Source organism: Rhopalosiphum padi, chromosome 2 (genome assembly GCF_020882245.1).
Source record: "Rhopalosiphum padi isolate XX-2018 chromosome 2, ASM2088224v1, whole genome shotgun sequence".
Lineage (NCBI taxonomy): Eukaryota > Metazoa > Arthropoda > Insecta > Hemiptera > Aphididae > Rhopalosiphum > Rhopalosiphum padi.
This window is the reverse complement of record NC_083598.1, coordinates 41232763-41256307: the sequence shown is the minus strand read 5'-3', so window position 1 is coordinate 41256307 and position 23545 is coordinate 41232763. Positions and strand designations below refer to the sequence as shown.

General features: G+C 27.1%; 2 protein-coding genes across 4 annotated transcripts in view; one reads left to right on the top strand and one right to left on the bottom strand.

Annotated features, from left to right (window-relative positions):
* Positions 1-927: 927 nt before the first annotated feature.
* Positions 928-23545, top strand: part of LOC132921532 (uncharacterized) — a 48219-nt gene continuing 25601 nt past the window's right edge. The window contains exon 1 of the mRNA XM_060984599.1: positions 928-1108. Within this exon, the coding sequence (XP_060840582.1) occupies positions 1022-1108 (87 nt within the window). The 5' untranslated portion in view covers positions 928-1021. The remainder of the gene's footprint in view (positions 1109-23545) is intronic.
* LOC132920821 (pancreatic triacylglycerol lipase) lies at positions 10976-22157 on the bottom strand. 3 transcript variants are annotated; one of them, XM_060983515.1, is made up of 7 exons: positions 21742-22157; positions 21523-21682; positions 21283-21431; positions 20933-21181; positions 16044-16262; positions 11340-11517; positions 10976-11273 (listed from the first exon to the last, which is right to left on the bottom strand). In XM_060983515.1, the coding sequence occupies exons 1-7, from the start codon at positions 21788-21790 to the stop codon at positions 11201-11203; spliced, it is 1077 nt and encodes a 358-aa protein (XP_060839498.1). In that variant the 5' UTR covers positions 21791-22157; the 3' UTR covers positions 10976-11200. The 3 variants fall into 3 exon arrangements, with proteins under 3 accessions (XP_060839498.1, XP_060839499.1, XP_060839501.1); XM_060983516.1 differs by having other exon boundaries at positions 10979-11273; positions 21583-21682; positions 21742-22156; XM_060983518.1 differs by lacking the exon at positions 21523-21682 and having other exon boundaries at positions 10979-11273; positions 21742-22155.

Here is a 23545-nt window from a genome sequence, read left to right as displayed (position 1 = left end):
TTTTAGTATACAATGATTTTTACTATCGCATCAGTTGAATTTAACGAGTCCATTGCAGCGATATAAGTACTAAATGACGAGGTTAACTCAAAACTTTTATATAGCAGTTCGATTTCCTTGATTTTTGAAGTAAAATTCAAACTTTGTTTTTTTTTCATTTAACTAAGTTCATTGACTTGTGTAGTCATTTTATGTCTTCGACTAATTATTTAAAACAGTAATACGAAAATGTATTATTCCATCATGGTTGTTATGCACTATATAAAATATGTTAAGTATTTGGATCACCAAGCCGGTGGTCGATCAATTTAACTATGAAACTTATTATTTAAAAAAAAAAAGTTTAAACATATACATATGTGGTCATTTTTTTAGTGTAATTAAGTAAATAATATAACATTCTAAATGTAAAATGTAATTTGACCGCATCTAGGCTGTAAGGATGCCTATAATATTTCTACGATTCAAGGTACAACTCTTCATTAATCTTAGTTTATTTTTATCGAGGGACACAAAAATGATTGCGGAAACATCACGGAGAACGATAAAAATACCCTAAAATAATAATATCTCCCCCACAGTTCAATGATAGGGGGTTTGAAATTCATGGTTATTTCAGCGCATTATACAATATAGAGCAGGTAGGCAGGTCTACCGGTCTCCGCAGGGGTCCACTATACGGTACATAATATTACATAATATATGTAAATATTTTGTAACCATAACCCATCGTAGAGGCCATGGTTCGAACATCTCGACGAGTCTACCGGGATGACAACACGCGATTTCCGACGAGATCCAAAATACTTCTGAACCAAGCGGTCATCGCGCAAGTCTGGGGGCTCCGCAGTCATAACAACACAGGCGCGCGCTTCCCGTCGTCGCTGACGTCGAGTCGCCCTCCAGCCCAAAAAACTACCCCACCACACTGCTACCCTCCTAAAACCATTTTCGACGACGCGTACGACACATTCGTGGCAGTATTACGGTGATCGCAGTGGTACGACGAACGGCCGTCGACATGGACGCGAAGCCCGCGGATCACCGAAAGTCTAAACGTGATTTCCGATACGCCGAATCTCAACTACGAAATCTCAACACGAAAATCGTAAGTGTCCAGCTCTGTCTGTTTGCTATTGTCTCTCTCTCTCTCTAATATTAAATTTGTGATAATATTATCTAAAACAAGTGCCATCTCACTATTGCGTATTATAACAATAAATGTTTATATATAGTAATACAAAACACAATATATCGCGAAAAGTGTTTCATATATAGTCGTATATATATTTTATCGTACACTTACATATACGATAATTTCATTGATCAAAATTCTCGATCATGTATTATATAATATAATAATATACACAACTTTTTAACTAGGGCTGTGTTAGTTATTCACAATACAGAATTGCTCGGACAGAAAACATTCTCACAGTACAAAAATATAATTCAAGATAAAAAAAAAAAATAATAATAATATAAATTTATAAAAAATATTCTTCAAATATTTGATTTTGCATTAAAAAACTAGGTTATAAAGACAATCAAAATCTTAATTAGACGACAAGTTCCATAGGTTTCTTGTTAAAAATTAGTGGTGGATACAAACCAATAGAATCATGGATAATATACACATATTATACTAATATTATGAAAAACAATTTCTACCTTTAGATTTATAAAAATTGATTTAAATAAATTCTATAAATTTGCCATTAAACTAAGATTATAAATTTATATTTTCTATCAAATTAAACTCCAAACATCGAATTGTCTTATGTTTAAATTTACTTAGGAATTGTTGATAAGATGATATTGATATCATTTTTTAGAAAAATATTTACATTTACGTTATATTTTAGAACTGCTACATTATTTTTACTAAAATATATTTTTATTTAATTTATTTTCATCAAAATAGTTTGTGAATAAACAAAGCAGTTATAAAAATGAATAAGTGATAAACTTTTAATGTATATATATATTAGAAACTAACTACATCATAGTTTCACATAAATATTTAGCATATTTATTACAATTTCTGGGTAAAGAATAAAGATATTCAATGGTTTTGTAAAAAAAAAGTTAAAAATACAATTTTAATATAAACAATATATCCTTTATATAGGTAATTTAAAATATATGTATATCTATACAAACTATACGTTCAAATTGAAAAAATCGTGTTTACTATTGACTGTATTGGACATTTTATGAATAATTATTTTTAACGAAAACATTTTGATCGACGATCAATGGCTTTAATAGAATACGGATATAAATCATCGTCCAGTATAGCTTATACTAAGTATTAGAACCTGATAAGAAAAAAATACTAAATATATACGTAATAAACCTAAGACGTTTCCCATTAAATAATAATGCTACGTAGCAATCCTACTCAAATAGCATTAAATATATAAAATATGGATACGACGAAAAAAAAACTAATAACGTTGTTTACTTATATACAATGTAATCGCGTTATACGTTTTTAGATTTGAAAATATAAATCGGGATTTATTTTAAGATAAACATAAGAAAAACAATTTACACTTTATTGATCATAGTTAACTGGTGTAGGAAGTTATAAACTTCAAACTTGTATAACAATTTGAATAAAAATTATAAAAGCTATTACACTGCTATGTTAGATAAACGTCAAGATTAGTTTAGAGAGTTTTTTTTAATTATTTAATATTAAACAAGATAATAACAATCAATTATAAAATGCGTATCAAATATTCGCAAAAAAACTATCCAAGATTTATTTATATCCGATCAACTACTAGTATTTTAATCAGATTGAGTAGGTATGTCTGATTTTATATTATAAGATTTAAATTGTATTTTTCTTTAAAAGTTTTTTTACGAATAATTTAGTTACTATTCAATTGAATTGAATTATAATTTATCAAATCGACAAAATCATAAACTATCACAAACTTTATTTAACATATAAAATATCATATACCTCATGTTGAATTGAATCGGGACTTTGACAAGCTTTTGATACCCTGTAAATATACAATATTTATCTCAAACTTGTATTTTTTATAAATAAAGTTATCTAGTTTAAATGCTTTAATTGAGTAAATCTTTATTTTTAAGGTTATTATATAATTTTATGATTATTGTTCTAAAATCAAATTCGACTAAATGAGTCATATTAAACTTTATCATTAATATTTAATATGTATTTTTTTAAATATAAAACTAAATATTACTATTTATGGTATTCTAATAACAAAAATAATAAGGATAATAAATTAAATCAGATAATATTATGTTAAAAAATGTTCGATTATAAATATTTAATACATAAACACGTATTTATTCGTTATAATTAAATTTTAAATTGCTCTCATTCAGTGACAATTACTATTAAAAAAATATGGTGGTTCAAACTTTCAAAATAGGTATTTAACTGTTACTTATATAATTTATAATTATACATTTTGTATATATTGGTATATTTGGTCAGTTACTTAACTCAATTGGTCATCTATTTATTATTGGTTTTTTTTCACTGTATTTATAATTTTTGGCAAAATAATAGTAGAGCTGAAGTATAATATACAAAGTTATTAATTTTCATGAAAATTACGTAAAAATCAGAAAAAAAGCAAAAAAAAGCACGTTTCGTGAAAAAAAAAACTAAGCAAAATAAAATTTATTTCGTTGAAATCGGAACGATTCAAACAGTATTTATGTATAATCATTATTATGCTTCTATAACACTCCCATCAAAAGAGAAACATTCACTACAAAATCCAAGCTCTACTTATAAAACAAATACAAATTTAATTGTGTATGTACATTGTACAATGTACATATATCAACAGAGTTAAAAAATTGAAATGTTCCTATACATGTATATGTATAGGGACTTCCTAGTTTGTCAACTAAGTCCCAGTTCAATCCAACATAATCCGGATAAAAAATGTATTGTTATATTATAATGAAGAAGTGATCACACTGTATATTATAATATATTTATGAATAGTACTATAATAACTTATAATGTAATATTCTGGCATTGTTACAAATATGAAATCCATTATTATGCATGTATAAAATACTTATAAATTATATTAGGTACACAACATTGATTTAGTTTTATATTGTCTATTGTTCTGTATGAGAAATTCTACTAATTCTAGTAATGAAATATCAAAAGCTACCGTATTATTATATTTTTAATTAAACTTCAAAATATAAAAATCATAACATAAAACCTCTATTTGTATTTTATATATTTCGTATTCATGTTCAAATTCTATGTATAGTAAAAAATTATAGGCATTCTATTATAGTGTAAGTTCAAATTTAAATTTAAAACCGTTTAACATCGTTTATATATTACATATCCTATATTAGTTATTCTACAAACCCTATACTATTTAAATATTTTTTTATTACGATTTAATACTAGTGCAATAGTACATTATATTGTTTTTACGATATTTACAATCATGTTAAAATGAATCTATAAATATATACCTCGTGAAATGTTGTTTCATTTTTGGACAATTTTATATTAAATTCCGCGGAATCTGTTTAACTTCAAAAATGTGAATCATAAACATAAATTGAGTATAATTATACTATTACATTAAACTAAATGTTAATATATTCACAATCTACCCCTCAATATCCATTATAAAAAATATAGGTACTCATTTATTACTCTTTCAAGGCCATTATTTTTATTTTCTGTATCCGCATCATTACAAAATACGATTCATATTTTTGGAGAAAATGTTATAAATAAGTTATAGCTTTAAAAACGTAGTACTTATACAAGTTTTAAAACCTTACGAGAAATGAATTAATGTAGAAAAAAAATACAAAATATGATAAAACTTAAATTTAGTTTTACAAAATAATAATTAATTCAGCACAATGAATTACATTTAAGACACGTTACAAGTAAAAATATTAAAAATATTTGAATAATTTTTTATGTTATTAAATTACTTATCTTTTATTATCTTATCCCTTATAAATAATTTATTTTTTAAAAAAGTTTCAAAACTAATTTACTACTATATTTCAAAGTAAAAATTATTTTACAATCAGTTCGCATTTTTAAAAGACAGACAATAGAAAAAAAAGGAAATGCTGTCCTAATAAAAAATACATAGATTTACCTCTTGTTCAATATAAATTATAAGTTTTTAATGTTTTCTATAATTTGAAACAATTCATTTTGTGAATAATTAATTTGTTTACATAATATATAAGTATAAATTCTTTATATATTAAAATAAGTCGGTGAATAAATTTAAACCTATATCGAATTCAATTTAATCTGATACGAATTAAAAGAAAATTTTATTGGACTAATTAATTTTAAACTAAAAAACTGTATGACTGAACCATGTCCATCCATACTAAATTATGTTTTGTTAGAATAGAGTTGGAGCTATTCAGAAATATTTTGTGGAATCGAAAATAAAAATAAAGAATTTAAATATATATAATATTAATATATATATATTTTATATAATAATATTAATTTATAAACTCAGCAGAAAACGCGATGACCGAAATTTGTTTGAAATCTCGTGTTCATATTATAGGGAACCAAACCATGTATTGAAAAATCAGAAAAATTGCGTTCTAAAGACTATGAAAGAAACACGCGTCTTGCAGTTGAATATCATAAAAAAATAAACAATGTTACACTATGTCAAAACACGGAGAAAGCCACAAAATTTTGTCTGACAGTTTCAAAATGTTTGACAATGAATAACACTATGTCAAGAGGATGTTTAAAGATACTCTAAGGTTTAAAATATGAGAAATATGTTACAACTGAGAAATTCTTGAATACTAAATAAAATGCACATAAAACTAAAGAAACTTAAAATATAGGTATCGTATTTTATTTTTATTTAAATTAAGTTTTTACTGAAAAGATTTGCAAGAAATATTAACTATAATATTTTTAGCAAACAATCAGTTGAAATTATGGGTTTAACTTGAATGTTGATAAGGTATTTTCAAGATTAAATAATTTGTAAATTCTCATTAATTTTCATCAAACTTGCTAAACTTCACTTTAAATCATTTACAATAATAAAAATTAATATATTATAATAAAATACTTACAAAATGAGTATGTGAAACTTTTAATAAGTACTTAAAAGAGTGGTCTCTGTGTGTTATATATTTTGATTTTGTAAACGTCGTTTTAATTTAAAATAATAAGTATAACTGTTATATACATTAAACCTAATAAATATTTCTTCATAAATTGTATATGTTTATTATTTGGTAATACATGCGAATGTAATATCTTAAATAAACAGGTGAATCTAATTAAAAATATATAATAATAATATTATTTTGTTTCCGTTAAATATGCAAATATTTATTATTTATGATAATAGATATTATTAATTAAATAACCGTTATAATTTTTCAAATTGTATATAAGATATATAAAATCAATTATAAAATTAGTTTATAAAACTATTCATTTAATTTATTCAATTTTATAATTTCCTGGTACAATAAATACATTTTAATTTATTATTTGAGAAAATATATTGACTTAACAGTAAAAATAAATTATTTAACCAATTCTATTTCTTCCTTTATATTAAAATAATAAAATAATAATTATCATCTATCGTTAAAAATGTTATGTACATATAAGTTCAGATTGAAAAATTAATTTTCTAAATTATGACGTGTTAAATATTTTTATTATATATGCTTAAAGCCTTATCATAATACAATTTTTTAACTTAAGTGTTTATTAATAGCAACTATACGTCATTTTAATCAATTTTTAATACCAGAAATTTTAGCAATTGAATTTAAACGACTAATTATACTTAATTCCTGTTTTTGATTTCACATAAAATTCTGTACACTCAAACGAGGTACTCCTCGGAATCTGAAAGGCACCAAATTTTACTATGTAAAATATTATTATATAATTTATTCAAATACTAGCTGCCCGTGTGACTCGATTCCAGTGCGTAGAAGCCACCTTATTTGAGGTGATCGAATGAAAATTGTTTTACCGGATAGAAATCGGTCACTAAAACATATGATTACCATGTTTGTGAGTTATCAGTTATCAGTTCTAATTCGGTGTAAAAGTTTGTCTCAACGCTTGCCCGGTGCCTTTTTTGAATTCAAAAATAATATATGCATACCGAAAATGGTAATTGAGTGTCTAGCTACCAGTCCTCAACCGGTACAAATCAATAACTGGCTAGGCAATCTGCCTATGACGGATTGTCATACCTTCTTACGTCGAAAGTCTAATGTTATAATGTAGAAGAAAAAATTTAAGTTATATGACGTGTTAACATTGTTAATATTTAAGTTAGAATGTCAATTATCATTGGGTAAAATCAATTTAAACATAACTAATCTTCCCAGGTTGGCGATCCGACGCAGTCGCGGACTATATGTTAAACATGAACTCGTAATAATAACATTAATAACATAACATATTATTATAATAACAAGAAAAAAAACTAAAAATAATACGTAACGAAAAAAACAATATATATATATAATAATAATAATAAAATAATAGTTATTGTTTTGATAACAAAACGGCAGTACGGACACCGGTCAGTGGGCGGGCCTAAAAATATTTAATTTTCTGATTGGACGTTTGTTATAAATACACCTAGGTCGATAAAGAAAATATAAAACTGTTTTAACTATATTCACAATATTAGCAAAATATAAACAAATAATATTTTGAAACTCAATATGTACGTACCTAATATAAATTTAAAACAAGTTCATTGAACACAGTGTTTTACGTAATTAAAAAATATTTCATTATGATTATATTGAATATTTAAATGTGATGAATATAAAGTATATTCAAATGTTTTATAAAACTAGTAGAAGATGAATTTATTTCACAGAAATATATCGAAGCTATTGAAAATGTTTTGGTAAATGTATTTAATTTTGAAAACTTTTATAAACTGCAAGTATATAAGTAATCAATATACATAAATTGTCAGTGATTACTTTATTTTACTGAAAAATATATGATAATTGTACTCGACATTTTTATATTTTGTTTAATTAGAGTATCAGATCCTTTAAATATAAACAGTTCTATAATCATATAGGCAACATTTCGATTTTGTAAGGTTTTTAGAAATATATAAATAGCATTATAATAATTTAAATGTAATAATTGGTTAATTATGTTAGATTTCAGAATAGTATAGTAATTAAATAGGTATCTATTTCGTGTTTGTATATCAGTTTTTATTTCTATAATTTGAATAGTGACTTATACAATAATTTTAAAAAAGTAAACAGACGTTTTTTTAAACTGAAGATCATAACTATACTATACATGATTTATAATATGCAATAAAGGTTATATCGATACAACCTGTAGCACTTGATAGTGATTAGCACCAAAGAGCATTGGTACCTCGGTGTCAAGTCTAAATCCATACTCTGTTATACCCTCCACCCTGCGAGAGGAGTGAGATTTTCTAATAATATGATGTGACAAATGTGATTTTTAGGACATCGAACGTCAGAATCGTAGGATTATCCGTTGTTGCGGTTTAAATATTTTCATCTACGTTACTAAAACAAAAGCCATCGCCGATCTCTACGGGCTATGGTTTACGAGTTACGACTCATTAAGTTTCCCTTCTTCTGTCAACCCAAACGTCCCAAACTATTCAAAATGTCGTTTCCTCGGCCACTCTGCGCAAAATGTATCAGTTGGGACGTCAATAATATTAGAGGCACAACGTGGTGATGTCAGCTTCAGATACCGTAGTAAAAGTATGGCCGGCCAATCGTTTCGTTGGCGATGCGGTGTGCTTCATTACTTGATGTCTTAGACTTTCCAACTAGTGGTTAAAGAATACTATCTCTTTTAACTGTACAATCAATATTGTATACCCTTTCAGTTCAGCCACTGTAAGGTCATTTTATATTTTTCCATACCAACAAAATTATCCAATAAGCCGTATACCACTCATTCGTATATTAACTGGAGCAATTCGGGTACCGATAGTATTTAATTAACGAGCCTCGCGATAAATTAACGAGATAACGAAAAACTGACTATATAGCTAGTCCTTATTACTGATATATCTTAATTAAATTATATTCCTGTTTTTTGGGACCAAGTTTTTCTCTCTTGGCACGACGTAACTGCGAGTATACTTATCCGCAAAACATGTCAGGGGTATGAGGTTGCTAACCTAACTTTTCACGAATGATCGAAATATATTCGTCACAATGTATACGTTATATAATATATAGTAAATAAATAAAGCGGAATACGACGATGTTGAACGAGAGCGTGGGAGTATCGGCCACACAAAACTCGTGCGCTAGCCGGTGTGTCGTGGAATAATTTAACCGGTGATCGGATCGAAGACACGTATACGATGTTATATCGTCGTCGATGCAGTCGGTATGGTGCGTGGCCGCCGTTTCTGTCGCTGAAAAACAGAAAACACCTGCTGGCACTCACGTTAACTTTGCCGTTTGTATCGGAAAACAGTATTTTTTATTTTTCTCTGCTCTTTAACCATTTTATATATTATGTGTATATTATATGCATACGCGCGATAACGAACTAAAATGTTCTAAATATATTATATAATATGTACGGAAACCCTGTCAAAAACCGACGTTTCGCGAAGGCGGCGAGATGTAGGAGTTGCGAACGGGGTTGTTTCGGCGAAACGCGGACGACCCTTCGAAAACAGACATGCACGCATTCCTCGGGCGGTCTTTATCGGATTTATCCGCATATACCGCGCGAATACGCGTGCAGATACAAAAACACAAAAAGAAGAGCTACAGCACCGCCTAAACGGCACGAAGTTTCTCTTTTCCAATACGACTAGCTACGTTTTAAATCCATGTGCGTCTGTGTGTGTGTGTGTGTGTGTGTGCGTGTGTAATATACGCATTCCTGTGCGATACTATTTTCGGAATTCCAGTAGAAAAGGCGTCTATATAAAATATATATTATAGTCTCATTTCTGTATCCGTACGTAAAATTCTATGGATATTATATTATTATGTTCTATTATATGCAGTATAAAAGCACCACAATACCGATATACTATTAATTTTCCCTTAATTTGGCAATTATAATTTTTATTTAACATATGTGATATCAGCGCACTATTTTTTATTTTTCTCCCGCCCATGATACGCAACATAGAAAATTTGCGTTCACCAGAACCAACCGCATGTTATTAGAGTGAATTTACTTGTCATAAAACTTTAAGTAATGAATATTATATGTGTTCTTACGCTGGTTCTTTTACGAAAGATTAACCTTATCCAAACTTTTATGCGTTGTTTTTTCAAATTTAATCAAAGTTATTATAGTTATAAGTATATAATAAAATGTGTCAATTTAAAAATTCTCAAAAAAAAAATGAACAATATTTGAATGAAGACAATCTAAGAACACAGTTTAAGTTTTTGGATTAATGGGTAATTTTATACTAATATCAGAGCTAAAATTACAAGGTTAGTTATGCTAAATGCGAATTTGTTATATTCACGATGTTAGAGAAAAAAAACAAATAGTAAGCTGATATCCTCTTAATAAAACATGTAATGATATTCATGTTGTACTTAACGATTATATGATTACATACTTTGTTTTAAAATTACATAATACTATTACTGCATTAAGGTTAAGTGGCTTACCTATTACAATTACAGTATTCGTTATATTATATTTATTTCGGTTGTTGGTAAATTCTAAAGAGATATTCTAAAACCCAAAAATGATTATTTCTCCGAATACAAAATAACTATCACGAAATATGCACATAATACACCTTATTTATTGAAAAGTGTAAAAAGTTGAATAAATACATATAGTTTTTTACAACTTTGAGTGTACACACAATTCGTATCGATAAAAGAATTCCTGGGTGTCTAGACAAAATTTTAAATATATTTTATACTACTGCTCGTACAACATCACGCGCACGTAGGATGATGTTTAAAAACTTTCTATAAGTTTCCCCTATTTTATACGTTGTATGTGACTTCCAAGTTAACTGTTTACTTCAGTATGTATTAGTTCATTGATACAGTGCTTAATTTAATCAAATTGATTCCAAGAACATATTTTTATGCAAAGTAGGAAACAAGTTTATTTTTTTTCTTTAAGCTAATACACAGTTCTATAAATAAGATGTTAGGGTTTATATATTTTATTGTATGCAAACGGTGCTGTCGGTTTGGTAGCCAAGTAGAATTGACCTCTGATCCTGAAAATGGGGGAAAAATTATAACGGTTTCGTGATATTTTGAATTCATATAAAGTGATAACATACTGTTTGTTGACTGCTAATCCCATGTATTGGACTTTTTGTTCTTTGGAGTATGCGAAGTCTCTGAAACACGTGCCGTTTGTAAATGATTCGTAGTTTAAACATCTCAACGAAGGAAATCCAGTAGGATTGATGACGGATTCAGCAAAATACTCCCACGCTCGGTCGTGGCTGCAAGCCACTAAAAAAATTGCATTTCAAATGTAAAAATGTTATACAGCAATATAGTTTTCCCCGGTAAATATATTCATGACCAAATAATATTATTTCGTTGTATAGTTTAAAAAAATAAAAATATTCTTGGAATTTATATTTATATACCTTCAAACAAATAATGTAACTAATCGCATTTATGAAACTTGAAAAAATGTTATATAATATATTAATGTTATTAATGTTTTTTTATATATTTTTTTTTTTTTTGATTATGTGGTTTATAAGGCTTTAGCAATAATGTTTTTAACTTCTATTAATTTAATATTATTATTTATTTTAAATTAAAAGCGGTTTAATCATATGTATTTTCATTAATTTATTTGGATGGTTATCCAATTCAAATTTTTGTAGTCTTACATTTTTCTTTAAATATAGTTATTGGTTTTGGTTTCATAAATAGGTGTAATCAACTGTTAAATGTGCATGATCTGCATTAATCTCGTTTTCGATTAGTATTATTAGTTTCCTACTGAAGGATGTGTTTGACCAACTAGATTTGAAAACTTATTATTCCACCCTCCAACAATATTATTAGTTTGCTAGCAGCCATTGAGGGTAGTTTTAATTATCAATTTAATGCTACTGGAAAGCAGTGAGTAAAACCGTTTTCGAAACCATCATCATAAACTATTAAGTTTTAATCATTACAATTTAAATTAATTTAAATCATATGATATAATTATTATTAAAATTTAACTTAACAACGTTTATCTAGAATTTAGATTATTTATGTAATTAAAATTGAATTGTCTATGGTAAATATTAAAATGTAAAACATTAAATGAAATGAAGTTTATTTTAAATATAAATAAAATGTAAGTAATCTATAACGTATACTACAATATACTCGTAAATTAATGAGCACGTACTCAGGTACTCAGAGAGTTCTCATTTCCCAACAAGTAAAAAGGTTTTTTTTTTTTTATTGTTATGAAATAATTTCTATGTTATACTGTAAGCATATAATGCAGACAGAAAATAATTATATCATATATATGTTCACTCCTTGGTTGACAAAAACATTTATAGTTAAAATTGATTTTATCGAAGTGTCGATGTTTCAATAAACGTATTAAATAACAGTAAATAATATTCTTTGAATATTTATAACTCACTGAAGTTTCTTTAGTTATACATTTTAATGTTCTCACACTCTATACATAATGGAGTCGAGATAAGTAATGCCTACGTTTTCTATTGTCAAATTCAACAAACTACAGGTGCCCATAGCAACAAAACCCTATTATTTCTTCTGACGTTCACTTATAAAACCTAATGTTCGAAAACTTTTTGCCATTTTTCTTAAGTTGATACAATAAACTTCATATACTTGAAATTTTACTGTAGTTCTAACTTATAAACTGTGTAATCACTATACGTTTTAGCCAGTTTTATCCACAAAAAACAAATATTTTATAGTGTTACACTATTAAAATTTTTTTTTTTTATAGTTATTATACGTGTAAATAATGTAAAATAGATCATAATAATTATGTTCTTAAACAATTATTTGTTGAAAAAAAATATATTAAATAGGTTAGAATTGAGCATTTTATTATAACTGATTATATATGACGTTATTATTTACTTAATGACTTTATTTAAAGTAAATAAGTTTCTAATATTTATCTTTCTAATCATAAAAAAATATTTTATAAATTTGTAATTTATGTAAACTTTCATAGATATATTTTATAAATTGTAGCAAAATATCTAATCTCATAGCAATAATGAAAATGTGATATATATTATATTTATTATTATAATTCAATTGTATAATATACCTAATATTATATTTGATAAGATAACTAGAACAATTTCTTTTGGAGCCTATACATAATAACTAAACATAATTCAAATAATGAAAAAAAGAGAACACAAGAGAACTCGTAAATTTTTATTTCCAAACCAAATATTTAAATTGTGAAAATCAAGAATATTTATTAGTTTGGAATAAACTGGCATTAAAAAATATCGTTAAAATATTATATTATATTTATTTTAAATCATAATAGTATATTATTATTATAATTGTTTCTAATAATTATTACCTAAAGAGACAGGACATGTCTGTTTTTTATTAGAAACAAAATGTTATTTATAAGACCAAAAGAAGATATATTGGATATCAGAGAATATTATAGTTGATAATTTGGAATAGTTTGCAAGGTTTAGATACCAAATATTAAGCCCTTTATAATTAAACGAAAATATAAACACACATAAATTGTTTTAATAATACAACAAATACAACTTAGTTCCAAATATATATATATAACAGTATTGTCTTAAAGAATATTATACTCTAGTTTTAAATCGATTAATTTCATATATTGCCTCGATTATTTCAGTGTTTTGTTATTAATTTATTTTATGTCAGACTTCTAATTTATTAAATTCATCTGCTGACTAAAGTTTGCTTTTATTTCACTATTTCACTCTTAAAAAAAAAAAAAAATGTTGACTTGATAAAACCTAACAAACAATGTAATAAATATTTAAAGACAAAATACCACGAATAAATGAATACATTACTGTTGTGATTTATACAAAATCTTAAACAAATGAAAAATCGTTTCAAAATTAATGGCGCTCTGTGAAAATAAATTAATAATATAAACGCATATTAAGATGCGTTTAAAAAATTAAAACGGTCCAGGAAACGTTTTCAATAGATTGTTAGAAAACTCACAAGTCATAATAATAGCTAATATTATAATCCCGCTGTTAAGCATTGGATTCAATCATATTCGTCGGAAACAACCAACGGGATACTTAAATTTCGTTATAAGTCAACTGCGAACATTATACATTATACAATAAACTACATAGTTTTTTATAAACAATATTATATTATTGTATTGTATTTTTCCGTGTTTGTGAGACGATGCTGCGGCTAGACGTTAGTGTCGTGATATTGACACGATGCGATATGGCAATGGAACGGGTATACCATTCTATATTATACAGGTATAAAATTGTATTTGTAACAAGCCGCGATCGAATTTCGACGGAATGACACACCGTCACCGTGTGCTTGCATAAGTAATAACGATAAAAGTAACAACCGTATTGGCGTGCCATCGGCGTCAGTTATAAGTTATGATATCAGATATAGTATAGTTTACCGTGGACAATCACCTGCGCGTATGCAGGTGTTATTATTACTATTGCTGTTATGGTATTGTATGATATGATATTGTTGTGGATAGAACATGAACAATAATTTTGAGACTTGTGCAAAGTCATGATCGCGTGCCGTTCAATATCTCATGTTAAAATCAGACAAGCTGTAGAGTATATACCTATAGACTATAGAGTAACCTATATAGTATACTGCAGGCTACTACAGTAGTACCATATAGGAATAATTGCTTATTATTGATAATGCTAAGAAAGCTTCAAAACGTTATCGACGTTCTTGGGATTATTTTAAATTGTTTTAAAAAAAAAAATAATTTAAATGAGTTTCCGCCTTCGAGTATAATATTTACATAATTATTATAATTTACAATATGCAGGAATTAATTACTTACTTACATATTTTTACGGTGTAGGTCGAGCATTTTTTTTTAATTTAAAAATTTTTTTTTTATCATATTTTCAGAAAATACTCAACAATATTTTTTAATATAATTCTAATGAAAGTATTAATTACTAATTATACATTTGACGTCCAATTACAGTAGGTCAATTACGAAAATTGGATTTTTTTTTTTTTTATAAATTGTTATCTTTACGTCGTGTACTGACTTTTTTCAATCATCCACCCCACCGCAGAACCATCACTCAGTATTTGCGCGCAACTATAGCTTCAAACCACACTGACTATCGTTTAATTAAATATGTAAACTATTTTACAGGTATCTAATTATTTTTAACATATTTTTTCATATTTCAGCGCATACTAATGACGTTTACCTACTGAATACACTATAGTAGGAGTTTTAACATTTTTTAGTACATTAACGTATGCTTATTATATTCATTTTTGACTAAATTTATTGCATTACTTATTACAAATTTGGACCGTGCAATATCAGAGTAAGTTATTCCACAAAGGTTTTTATGTATTTACTGCATTATATACATGTAATGTGTTGATGCTATCTAAATTATATGAACTATAGTGCTATACGAATGTTAAGAATTATTTGGAGTTTGAGGTTGGATAATATATTTGTTATTTTGTAATTTGTAGGTACCTAACCTAACCTAACTATTATTTATAAAATAATTTAATATCTATTTTAGGGTCCAAATTTTAACGATTTTTAAATATTTCCAAATTCTATAAGTTAAACGCGTTCGATATTATTTTTGATCAATAAAAAATATTATTAATATTATATTAAGTAGCTTATAAACTAGTGGTCAGTAAAAAAAAAACTGTAAATTCGTAAATGAGTATAATAATAATGAGTAATAATATGATTATTCAGACATCTAAGTTATTTTTTTCGGTATTATACTAAGTTTGGGTGTACTCACTAATTCTGGTTATGAGGTTGGTCTGCGCCAGCTCCTTGAGGCTGCACCCTGGTTGCAATGGGAAACCTCCGTTCGGGAAAAAGTCAGCGTGACCTAGGGCCACCGGAAATCCGAATACACCGCCATCGGTATGTATTACATCCACGAACTCGGCGTCCGAAGGCGTCAAATGTCCCATCTTTCCCGTCCACATATATAGTGGAAAAGCCGGGTCGAGTCCTAGAAAAACGGAATGAAAAGCATACGCTTTATGTTATTAAAATATCGACTGTGTTATCTTTATCTCAGAAGAATATAAAATATCAAAATCAAGATTTTTATGTTTGGTGTCAATAAATGTTCATATATAACCACGTCAATATATACTTACATAAATGTATGAATATTTAATATTTATAAATTTTAGTTATTTGTTTAAATATAATTGTATTTATTTATATTTAGTGGTCTGGTACTACTTCATCACTATTATCATATTATTGTTTTTAAAATGCATTATGAAATGTTTGTATAAATTAGGATTTTATAAATTAATATTTAATAATAAATGTATTTTTAAAGCAGTGCTCACCGATATATCATTGCCGGATCTCACGCCTCATTATAGCGAACAGGACAGGTATTATATTGGTATACATTTTAAGGAGGTTTTTCGAGGATTTGATGTTCACCGCATGAGATAATATATTATATTAAGTACGAATGGATATAATTTCCATTATCGTATTAAAATTGAAAACCTCGCATACATATTATATAGGTATAAGGACGACAAAATTACAGTAGGTATAAATTAATCAAGCCAAATAAATTCTGAATTGTATATAATAAAGTATATTATGGTCGTTGATATTAAAAACCTCACGAAATGTTTTTCACATCATAATATATAATGTATATTTATTGCGTCCTATACAGAGCTGTGTGCTTCAGTCGTATATAATTATCGTAACGACGTACCACAAACGCTCTCGTAATATAATATCACTGCAACGCAAAATAGTTTACGTACTGTATGCCAGTGGTGTTCAACATTTATTTCGACTCTTTCAATCTATGTCGGACTTGACGAGTATATAAAAAAAAAAAAAGAATTATTGACATTATTTTATTAATATCTAGAGCATATATATATATATTGTATAATATTATATTATGAATATTGTTTATCCAGTTCCATATCCAGATGGTTGTTTTAACACCCCTCCTACTCCCGTAAACCGTTTTTATACAAAAAATGTATATTATACATGTTTCAAATATATAAAAAATATTTTTTCATACATTTCAATTTTATATTTTATATTATTATTATTAAAACGAAAAATGTGTAAGATAAATTTATATATATATATATAATTAAAATACGTATCTAAAAAAAGATCTCTACGCGTCTTTTTTTATACATATTATGTAAATACAAAATACAAAATACAAAATACCAATAAAAAATTTCAAGAAAAAAATTTATTTTTAATTTAAAATTTAAATTAACTATATATTACATACTTTAAACAATACATAATATATATATATTATCGTATTATACATTTATACTTAAAATACGTTATATATGCAGTAGTTTGTTTTATTTTTAATTATTTAAAACATTTAAATTCATGTTCATTGTATGTTTTTAATCATTGTTCGATTATCCACACATTATACACCCCTCTCTGTCACAAATAATACGGACAATTGACACTCCAATTTTCCTACTTTTGTCTATTTGATTACCTATTTAATACAATTTGATGTCTAATGATATATTTTAAAGGATAAGATACCTAAGTAAAAATGTATTACATATTTATTTATAATTTTAATAATTTATCGTACAAAATATTGCATAATATAATATAATATAATAGCTAGGTACCTATACAAAATATTCATAAATTATAATTTAAATATTTAATAATTTTAAATTTTGAGCGAAGCAATGAATATATTGGTTTTTACAATGATGTGTGTGTTTCTAGTGTGTTTTGTCGTCACTCATCATGATTTATAGTAAAATTACATAAGCCGCTTGAACCACAATAATGCGATCATTTTTCCAGGTAAATCTAAATTCTCAGATTAATTACATTAAATTTAAACTGGATGTTTTTGGAAGAAACACATTTATTGGAAAATTTAAATTTTAACTTCTACCACCAAATGTACCGGAACGTATAATAAATCTTCATTTTTAACTATTGAAAGTATAAGTAATATACTGTGAACCAAAATCGAGTATATATCAAGTCCCGCGTTGACATAGGAGATACTTAAAATAATATTTGTATAAGTATATAATATCTGTTGCGATGTTGTTTAATCAATGATAATACGTGCCATTTCGCCTACTAATATGCGAACAATATTCAATATTTTATACTGTATATTCTATACTATTATCGTACGCGCACAGGTGTTAGTATAACCCTACAGCGGAGACGATTTCGTCGCCATCGCCCATATTATAATATTTTACACGATGTAAGTATAAACGTGCAGGTATAAAATCTAGTGGTATATAAGACGGGTTATACGCGTTACATAATCTTCCGGTCCTGTATATATACATATATAGGTGCGGGAATATTATTCCTCGCGCGTAGCTCGCATAAAACCGTTTGTCGTTTGCGTAAATCATTATAATATGTAATTATTATCATCACGCGTTCTATCCGTTTCAGCGGGGATGCACGAAATTTCCCGACCCTAGTACCACGAAAACCACAACCCGTTTACCATTACCAAGTGTGCGCTTTTTAATTATTCGCCTTCAAAACATTTCACACACACTTTGTGTCTTGTGAATTTCCACGTACATATTAAAAATAACCGAGTTAAAGAGTTACGTGCACGTGTACAGTGCAGATTTTTCGATACACCGACAACAATAATTAAAAGTCCGTAGTATGAATAATATAATGATATGAATGTGAAAACAAAACTAGGTATATCGTGTTTTTATCGTATCGATAAACATTATATTATTGTGCAGTCAGAAAAAAAAATGTTTCTATGTTATGGTTAAACATAAATTTTACGGATATTCGGAAAATACATTTATTCTGGTTAATGGCTAATGATTATCTATTTTTATTTATATAATATTTAGTTATTATTTGACTATTGTAGACGCAATCGAAATGATATCATTCGATCGAATTCTATGTGATCGTATTATAACAATATTATTATCGGATTTATCGTGTTTGTAAGTACGTTGCGGAAACACTTTTACCGTCAAAACTTTATTAATTTGCATTTCATTACAATATCGAAGTTCGAAAAGCTTGCGTGCTATGTATATTTTTTACGTTTAGTTAATTAATAATAATAATTTTAAATATTATGTTTCTAGATTCGCTGGAAATCAACGATACTATGGTTGATTAATGATTAACAGTATTCGTATTTTTTTTCATGTTTACTATAAAGCTTAAAAGTTAATAATATTAGCTATTTTTTTCTCTTAATACTTTTCACGGGTATTTTTAATAATTATAAATCATGCTATTAATTTTTAAATAAACTTTGTATATCATAATATTGTAATAATATTATGATACTTTTATTTCGATAACTATACATTGAATAATAAATTGATGTACAAATTATTATTATTACATAATGTTCGTGAAATATTGACGTTTGACATCGATAATAAAATATAATACAATTTTATTGTATTTTTATTATTATTTATTATCTGTTATACTATAAAATATGTCATTTCCAAACAAAAATATTTTAAACTATAAAATACGTCATAAAAATTGACATTTGATATTTGAACATATTTAATATTTATTATTGTTAAAAAAAAAATCATAAAATATAAATAAAAGTAATAAACGTACGTATATATCTAATTATTTTATTTCTTGTATTCATTTAATGTAAATTGAGTATTTGCACTATTCGGTAGCAATTTTATGCATGAAATTGGCATTATAAACATTAGCGGTATTCTAAATGATTTATGATTGACTACCGAAAACATTAGATTATGTTAAAATATTGAAATTAAATTGAGGAAATACCTATATAAAATATACGATAATTTCAATGGCGTAATCATGATAAAATATATGTCAAAATATAAAATGAGAAACTATGTTGGTTATAATAATTATAATATGCAACTTTGTGTTAATATATAATACATAAGCTATAAGCAATAATAATCTTCAATTTAAATACACATTTTGAGGATATTACAAAGAAATTACCTAAATAACAATTTATTTAAATTTTATAATTATCTAATTTAAAAAAAATACGCAAACATTTTTGGAGGGTTAGTAATTCAATTTTGAATTTAGTTTTGAATAAATTTGAATATATTTAAAAACTTTATGTAAGGGCATTCAAATTGTTTATTTTATGTAACTTAATTAATTTCAATTTCAATTTTAATTATAGTACACTTATATATATATATATATATATATATATATATACCTAATAAAATAACATATGTTTGATAAAAAACAATAACATTATTTAATAAACATTTTAAGAGAAAATATTTTTTTAGAACTTATAAGATAAGTATTTAGTTCAATATTATACATTCCTGTTATATTATGTTAAGTAATGTATTATACCTATAAAATACTTGAACATATTTTTTATTATTAATTATTTAAAAATAATAGTTCCACAACTTAACTAGTCATTGTTTACTGTACGGTAATGGCTGGCTATGTTTTAGTTTTATTATTTTTTTAAATTTAAGTATAATGTGTCATTAGAAGATAAATATTGAATAATATGTAATTATTTTTCATATTCGTATCATACTTAAATGTCATGTTTGTGTTTACGTAGATACAAAATTAATACAGAACAATATTTAACAAATGCAGATACTGTATATATGTACTAACCTGTGATTCGTGGAAGTTTTCCGATTTTAAGATTCTTGCCAGTGAACCCAGCTATTTCAGCGCCCAAACTAAATCCAATTAAATGTATTTTGGATAGATAAAATCTTCTCGACACTAAATATTCGATGAATTTAGCCAAATATTTAGCAGCTATACGCGTATTGAGTACTGCGTGACTATACCACGGAAATGCGCACATAGGACTCCAATCCACTATTATAATATTCACACCGCCTCGATGTAAATACGCTACAAACATTTACCGTTTTAAATCGCTATAAAAGTAGGAAACTCATTCAGCGTTCCTCTCCTATTTAACTGTCTTAATAAATTATATTTTTAAATGATACCCTTTTTTATGGTCTCCGCACCCTTGGAGTTTCCCTGCTCTGTAAATCCGTGAACATAGATCACGGTTGTCAAATTGTGCATCATATTTGCTCTGCGTAGGGAAACATCGTCACCGATATATATGCGTTTCGGACGAAAAGGGTTGTTCCTGGACAATATTATTTTTGTGTTTGATTATTATTGTTTTTTCTAGTGACATATATAATAATAAGAATAAAAATAATAAAACGGATACACACATATACGTAACGCACATTACATACACCAGCATACACATACATACACACACACACACACACCTCGAGTATGAAAAAAAAGCGATGTCCTCTTTTTCGTTTATTGGACAACAACCTTCACATCGACCCCTGGGCGTCATTGTAGCGGAAAATGGATTTTTACCTGAACGATAAAATTGTGGTTTCACAGTTTGCTCTACATCATTTAAAAGTCGAACTCACCCCAAAATAACGTGAAGGTCATGCATGCCATCATGCCTAGGGCCACCATGATTAATTGGCATCACAGAACATCGATATCACAATTTAGTTGGTAATAGTACAATTGAAAAAAACACATACATATATATTATATATATATGTCGTGAACTATTTGTTATAAGTGTGTTTAACGTAAAAAAAAAAAAAAATTAATATCTACCACCGAATGCGCGTTAGCTGAATGGGAAACATTACTAAACGTTTCGTTGCTTGCAGGGCTTCGTTTATGTATTTTTTATCTCCCCGCCAGCTCTTCTACGCCCAAGGTTAAAGCTAATGGAAATTCACAAATAACAACAATGGCAAATTCTTCTGAAACTTAAATGCATTTTGTTTATTCGGAGTTAGATTTACAGAATAGTAGGTACTATTCTGTTATTCGTACCACGTTCAGCCGAAAATTAATTATAAATATTTGATACATATTATAATATTATAATTATATAATCGTTATCAATTTTGATAAAAATAAAACCTAAAGATCATAATATAATGCTTGCCTTTAAAGCGTTTAAATTGTGTTTTATATCGTTATACTCATATAGGTACGATATATTATACAACACAATATTAATATTGTATATCAGATACACATTATTCGTATTGTGATCGCCTTTTTTAATTATTATATTGCAGCGAGCCTACCAATCTATACTTTGTTACGTTCGCGTAGTGCGAACGATTATAGGTAATATAATAATAATAATAATACTATATTGTCGTCCTTGGCATGACGCGAAAATATTATTCACCGATACGAAAACCATGACCACAAAATTTAATGTCAGGCGTTCCAGTCACCCAAATACGAAAGAAAAAATAACGATTTTGCCGATACCTTATAGTATTTGTGATACGGGAAACGCATTCAAATGCATCGCACTAGACAACGAGTGCACTCGTTCCGGGCGTTGTGGAAAATAAATATCCGACGAAATGAAAAACAAAACTTAACGAAACGGACGCGACGTGTTTTCAATAGGTTTCAACAAACAAATCCTCACACGCGGCGGACGAAAGATGATGACGATTGTTAATTTAGTATAATAATAAAATATACTTTTCAAAACAACATCGCGGCGGCGATGCAACTCGCATGGTACCTACACGTGTGCTGTCCAGTATCGCCGACGTACTGACTAACACGAGTCGATAAACCGTGTGTTTTTACCTATATAAAATATATACCTACTTATATAACATATGAGATTATAATATCGTCTGCAATAATATCCCGTCGGTTTTGCTTTATTATAAATTACGTATAAATACACGTAAATCGCATATTCGTATATTATGTCCACATATTATCATAGTGCGGTTGTGTGCTCACCATACACCTTATGAAAAAAAAAAACGCATTTTCGCGTTTCCCGCACGTCCTTGTGTAGAAAATGGGGCCAATTCTCTGGCGGCGTAGAAGGGGCCAAAAATAAAAAAAAATAAATAAATAATAATAAAAAACAACAACAACATATATTACAGACAACGCGTCGCCGCCGATTTATGACAGTTCATTATCGTTTAACACGGTAAAATATATAATTGTATTATAATAACTTCGCTTCCGATCGAATATAATGTATATTATACATGTATATATATAATATACGTGCTGCAGCAATTAATTTGATACGGCCGACGAGCTCGCTCGCGCGGTTTCGACACTCCGTGACAGTATATATGATATTATGTTCATGTCGACTGCCATGATATTATGCATAATAATATTTTATAGGCGCGAGTGCCATAACGGAACGATTTA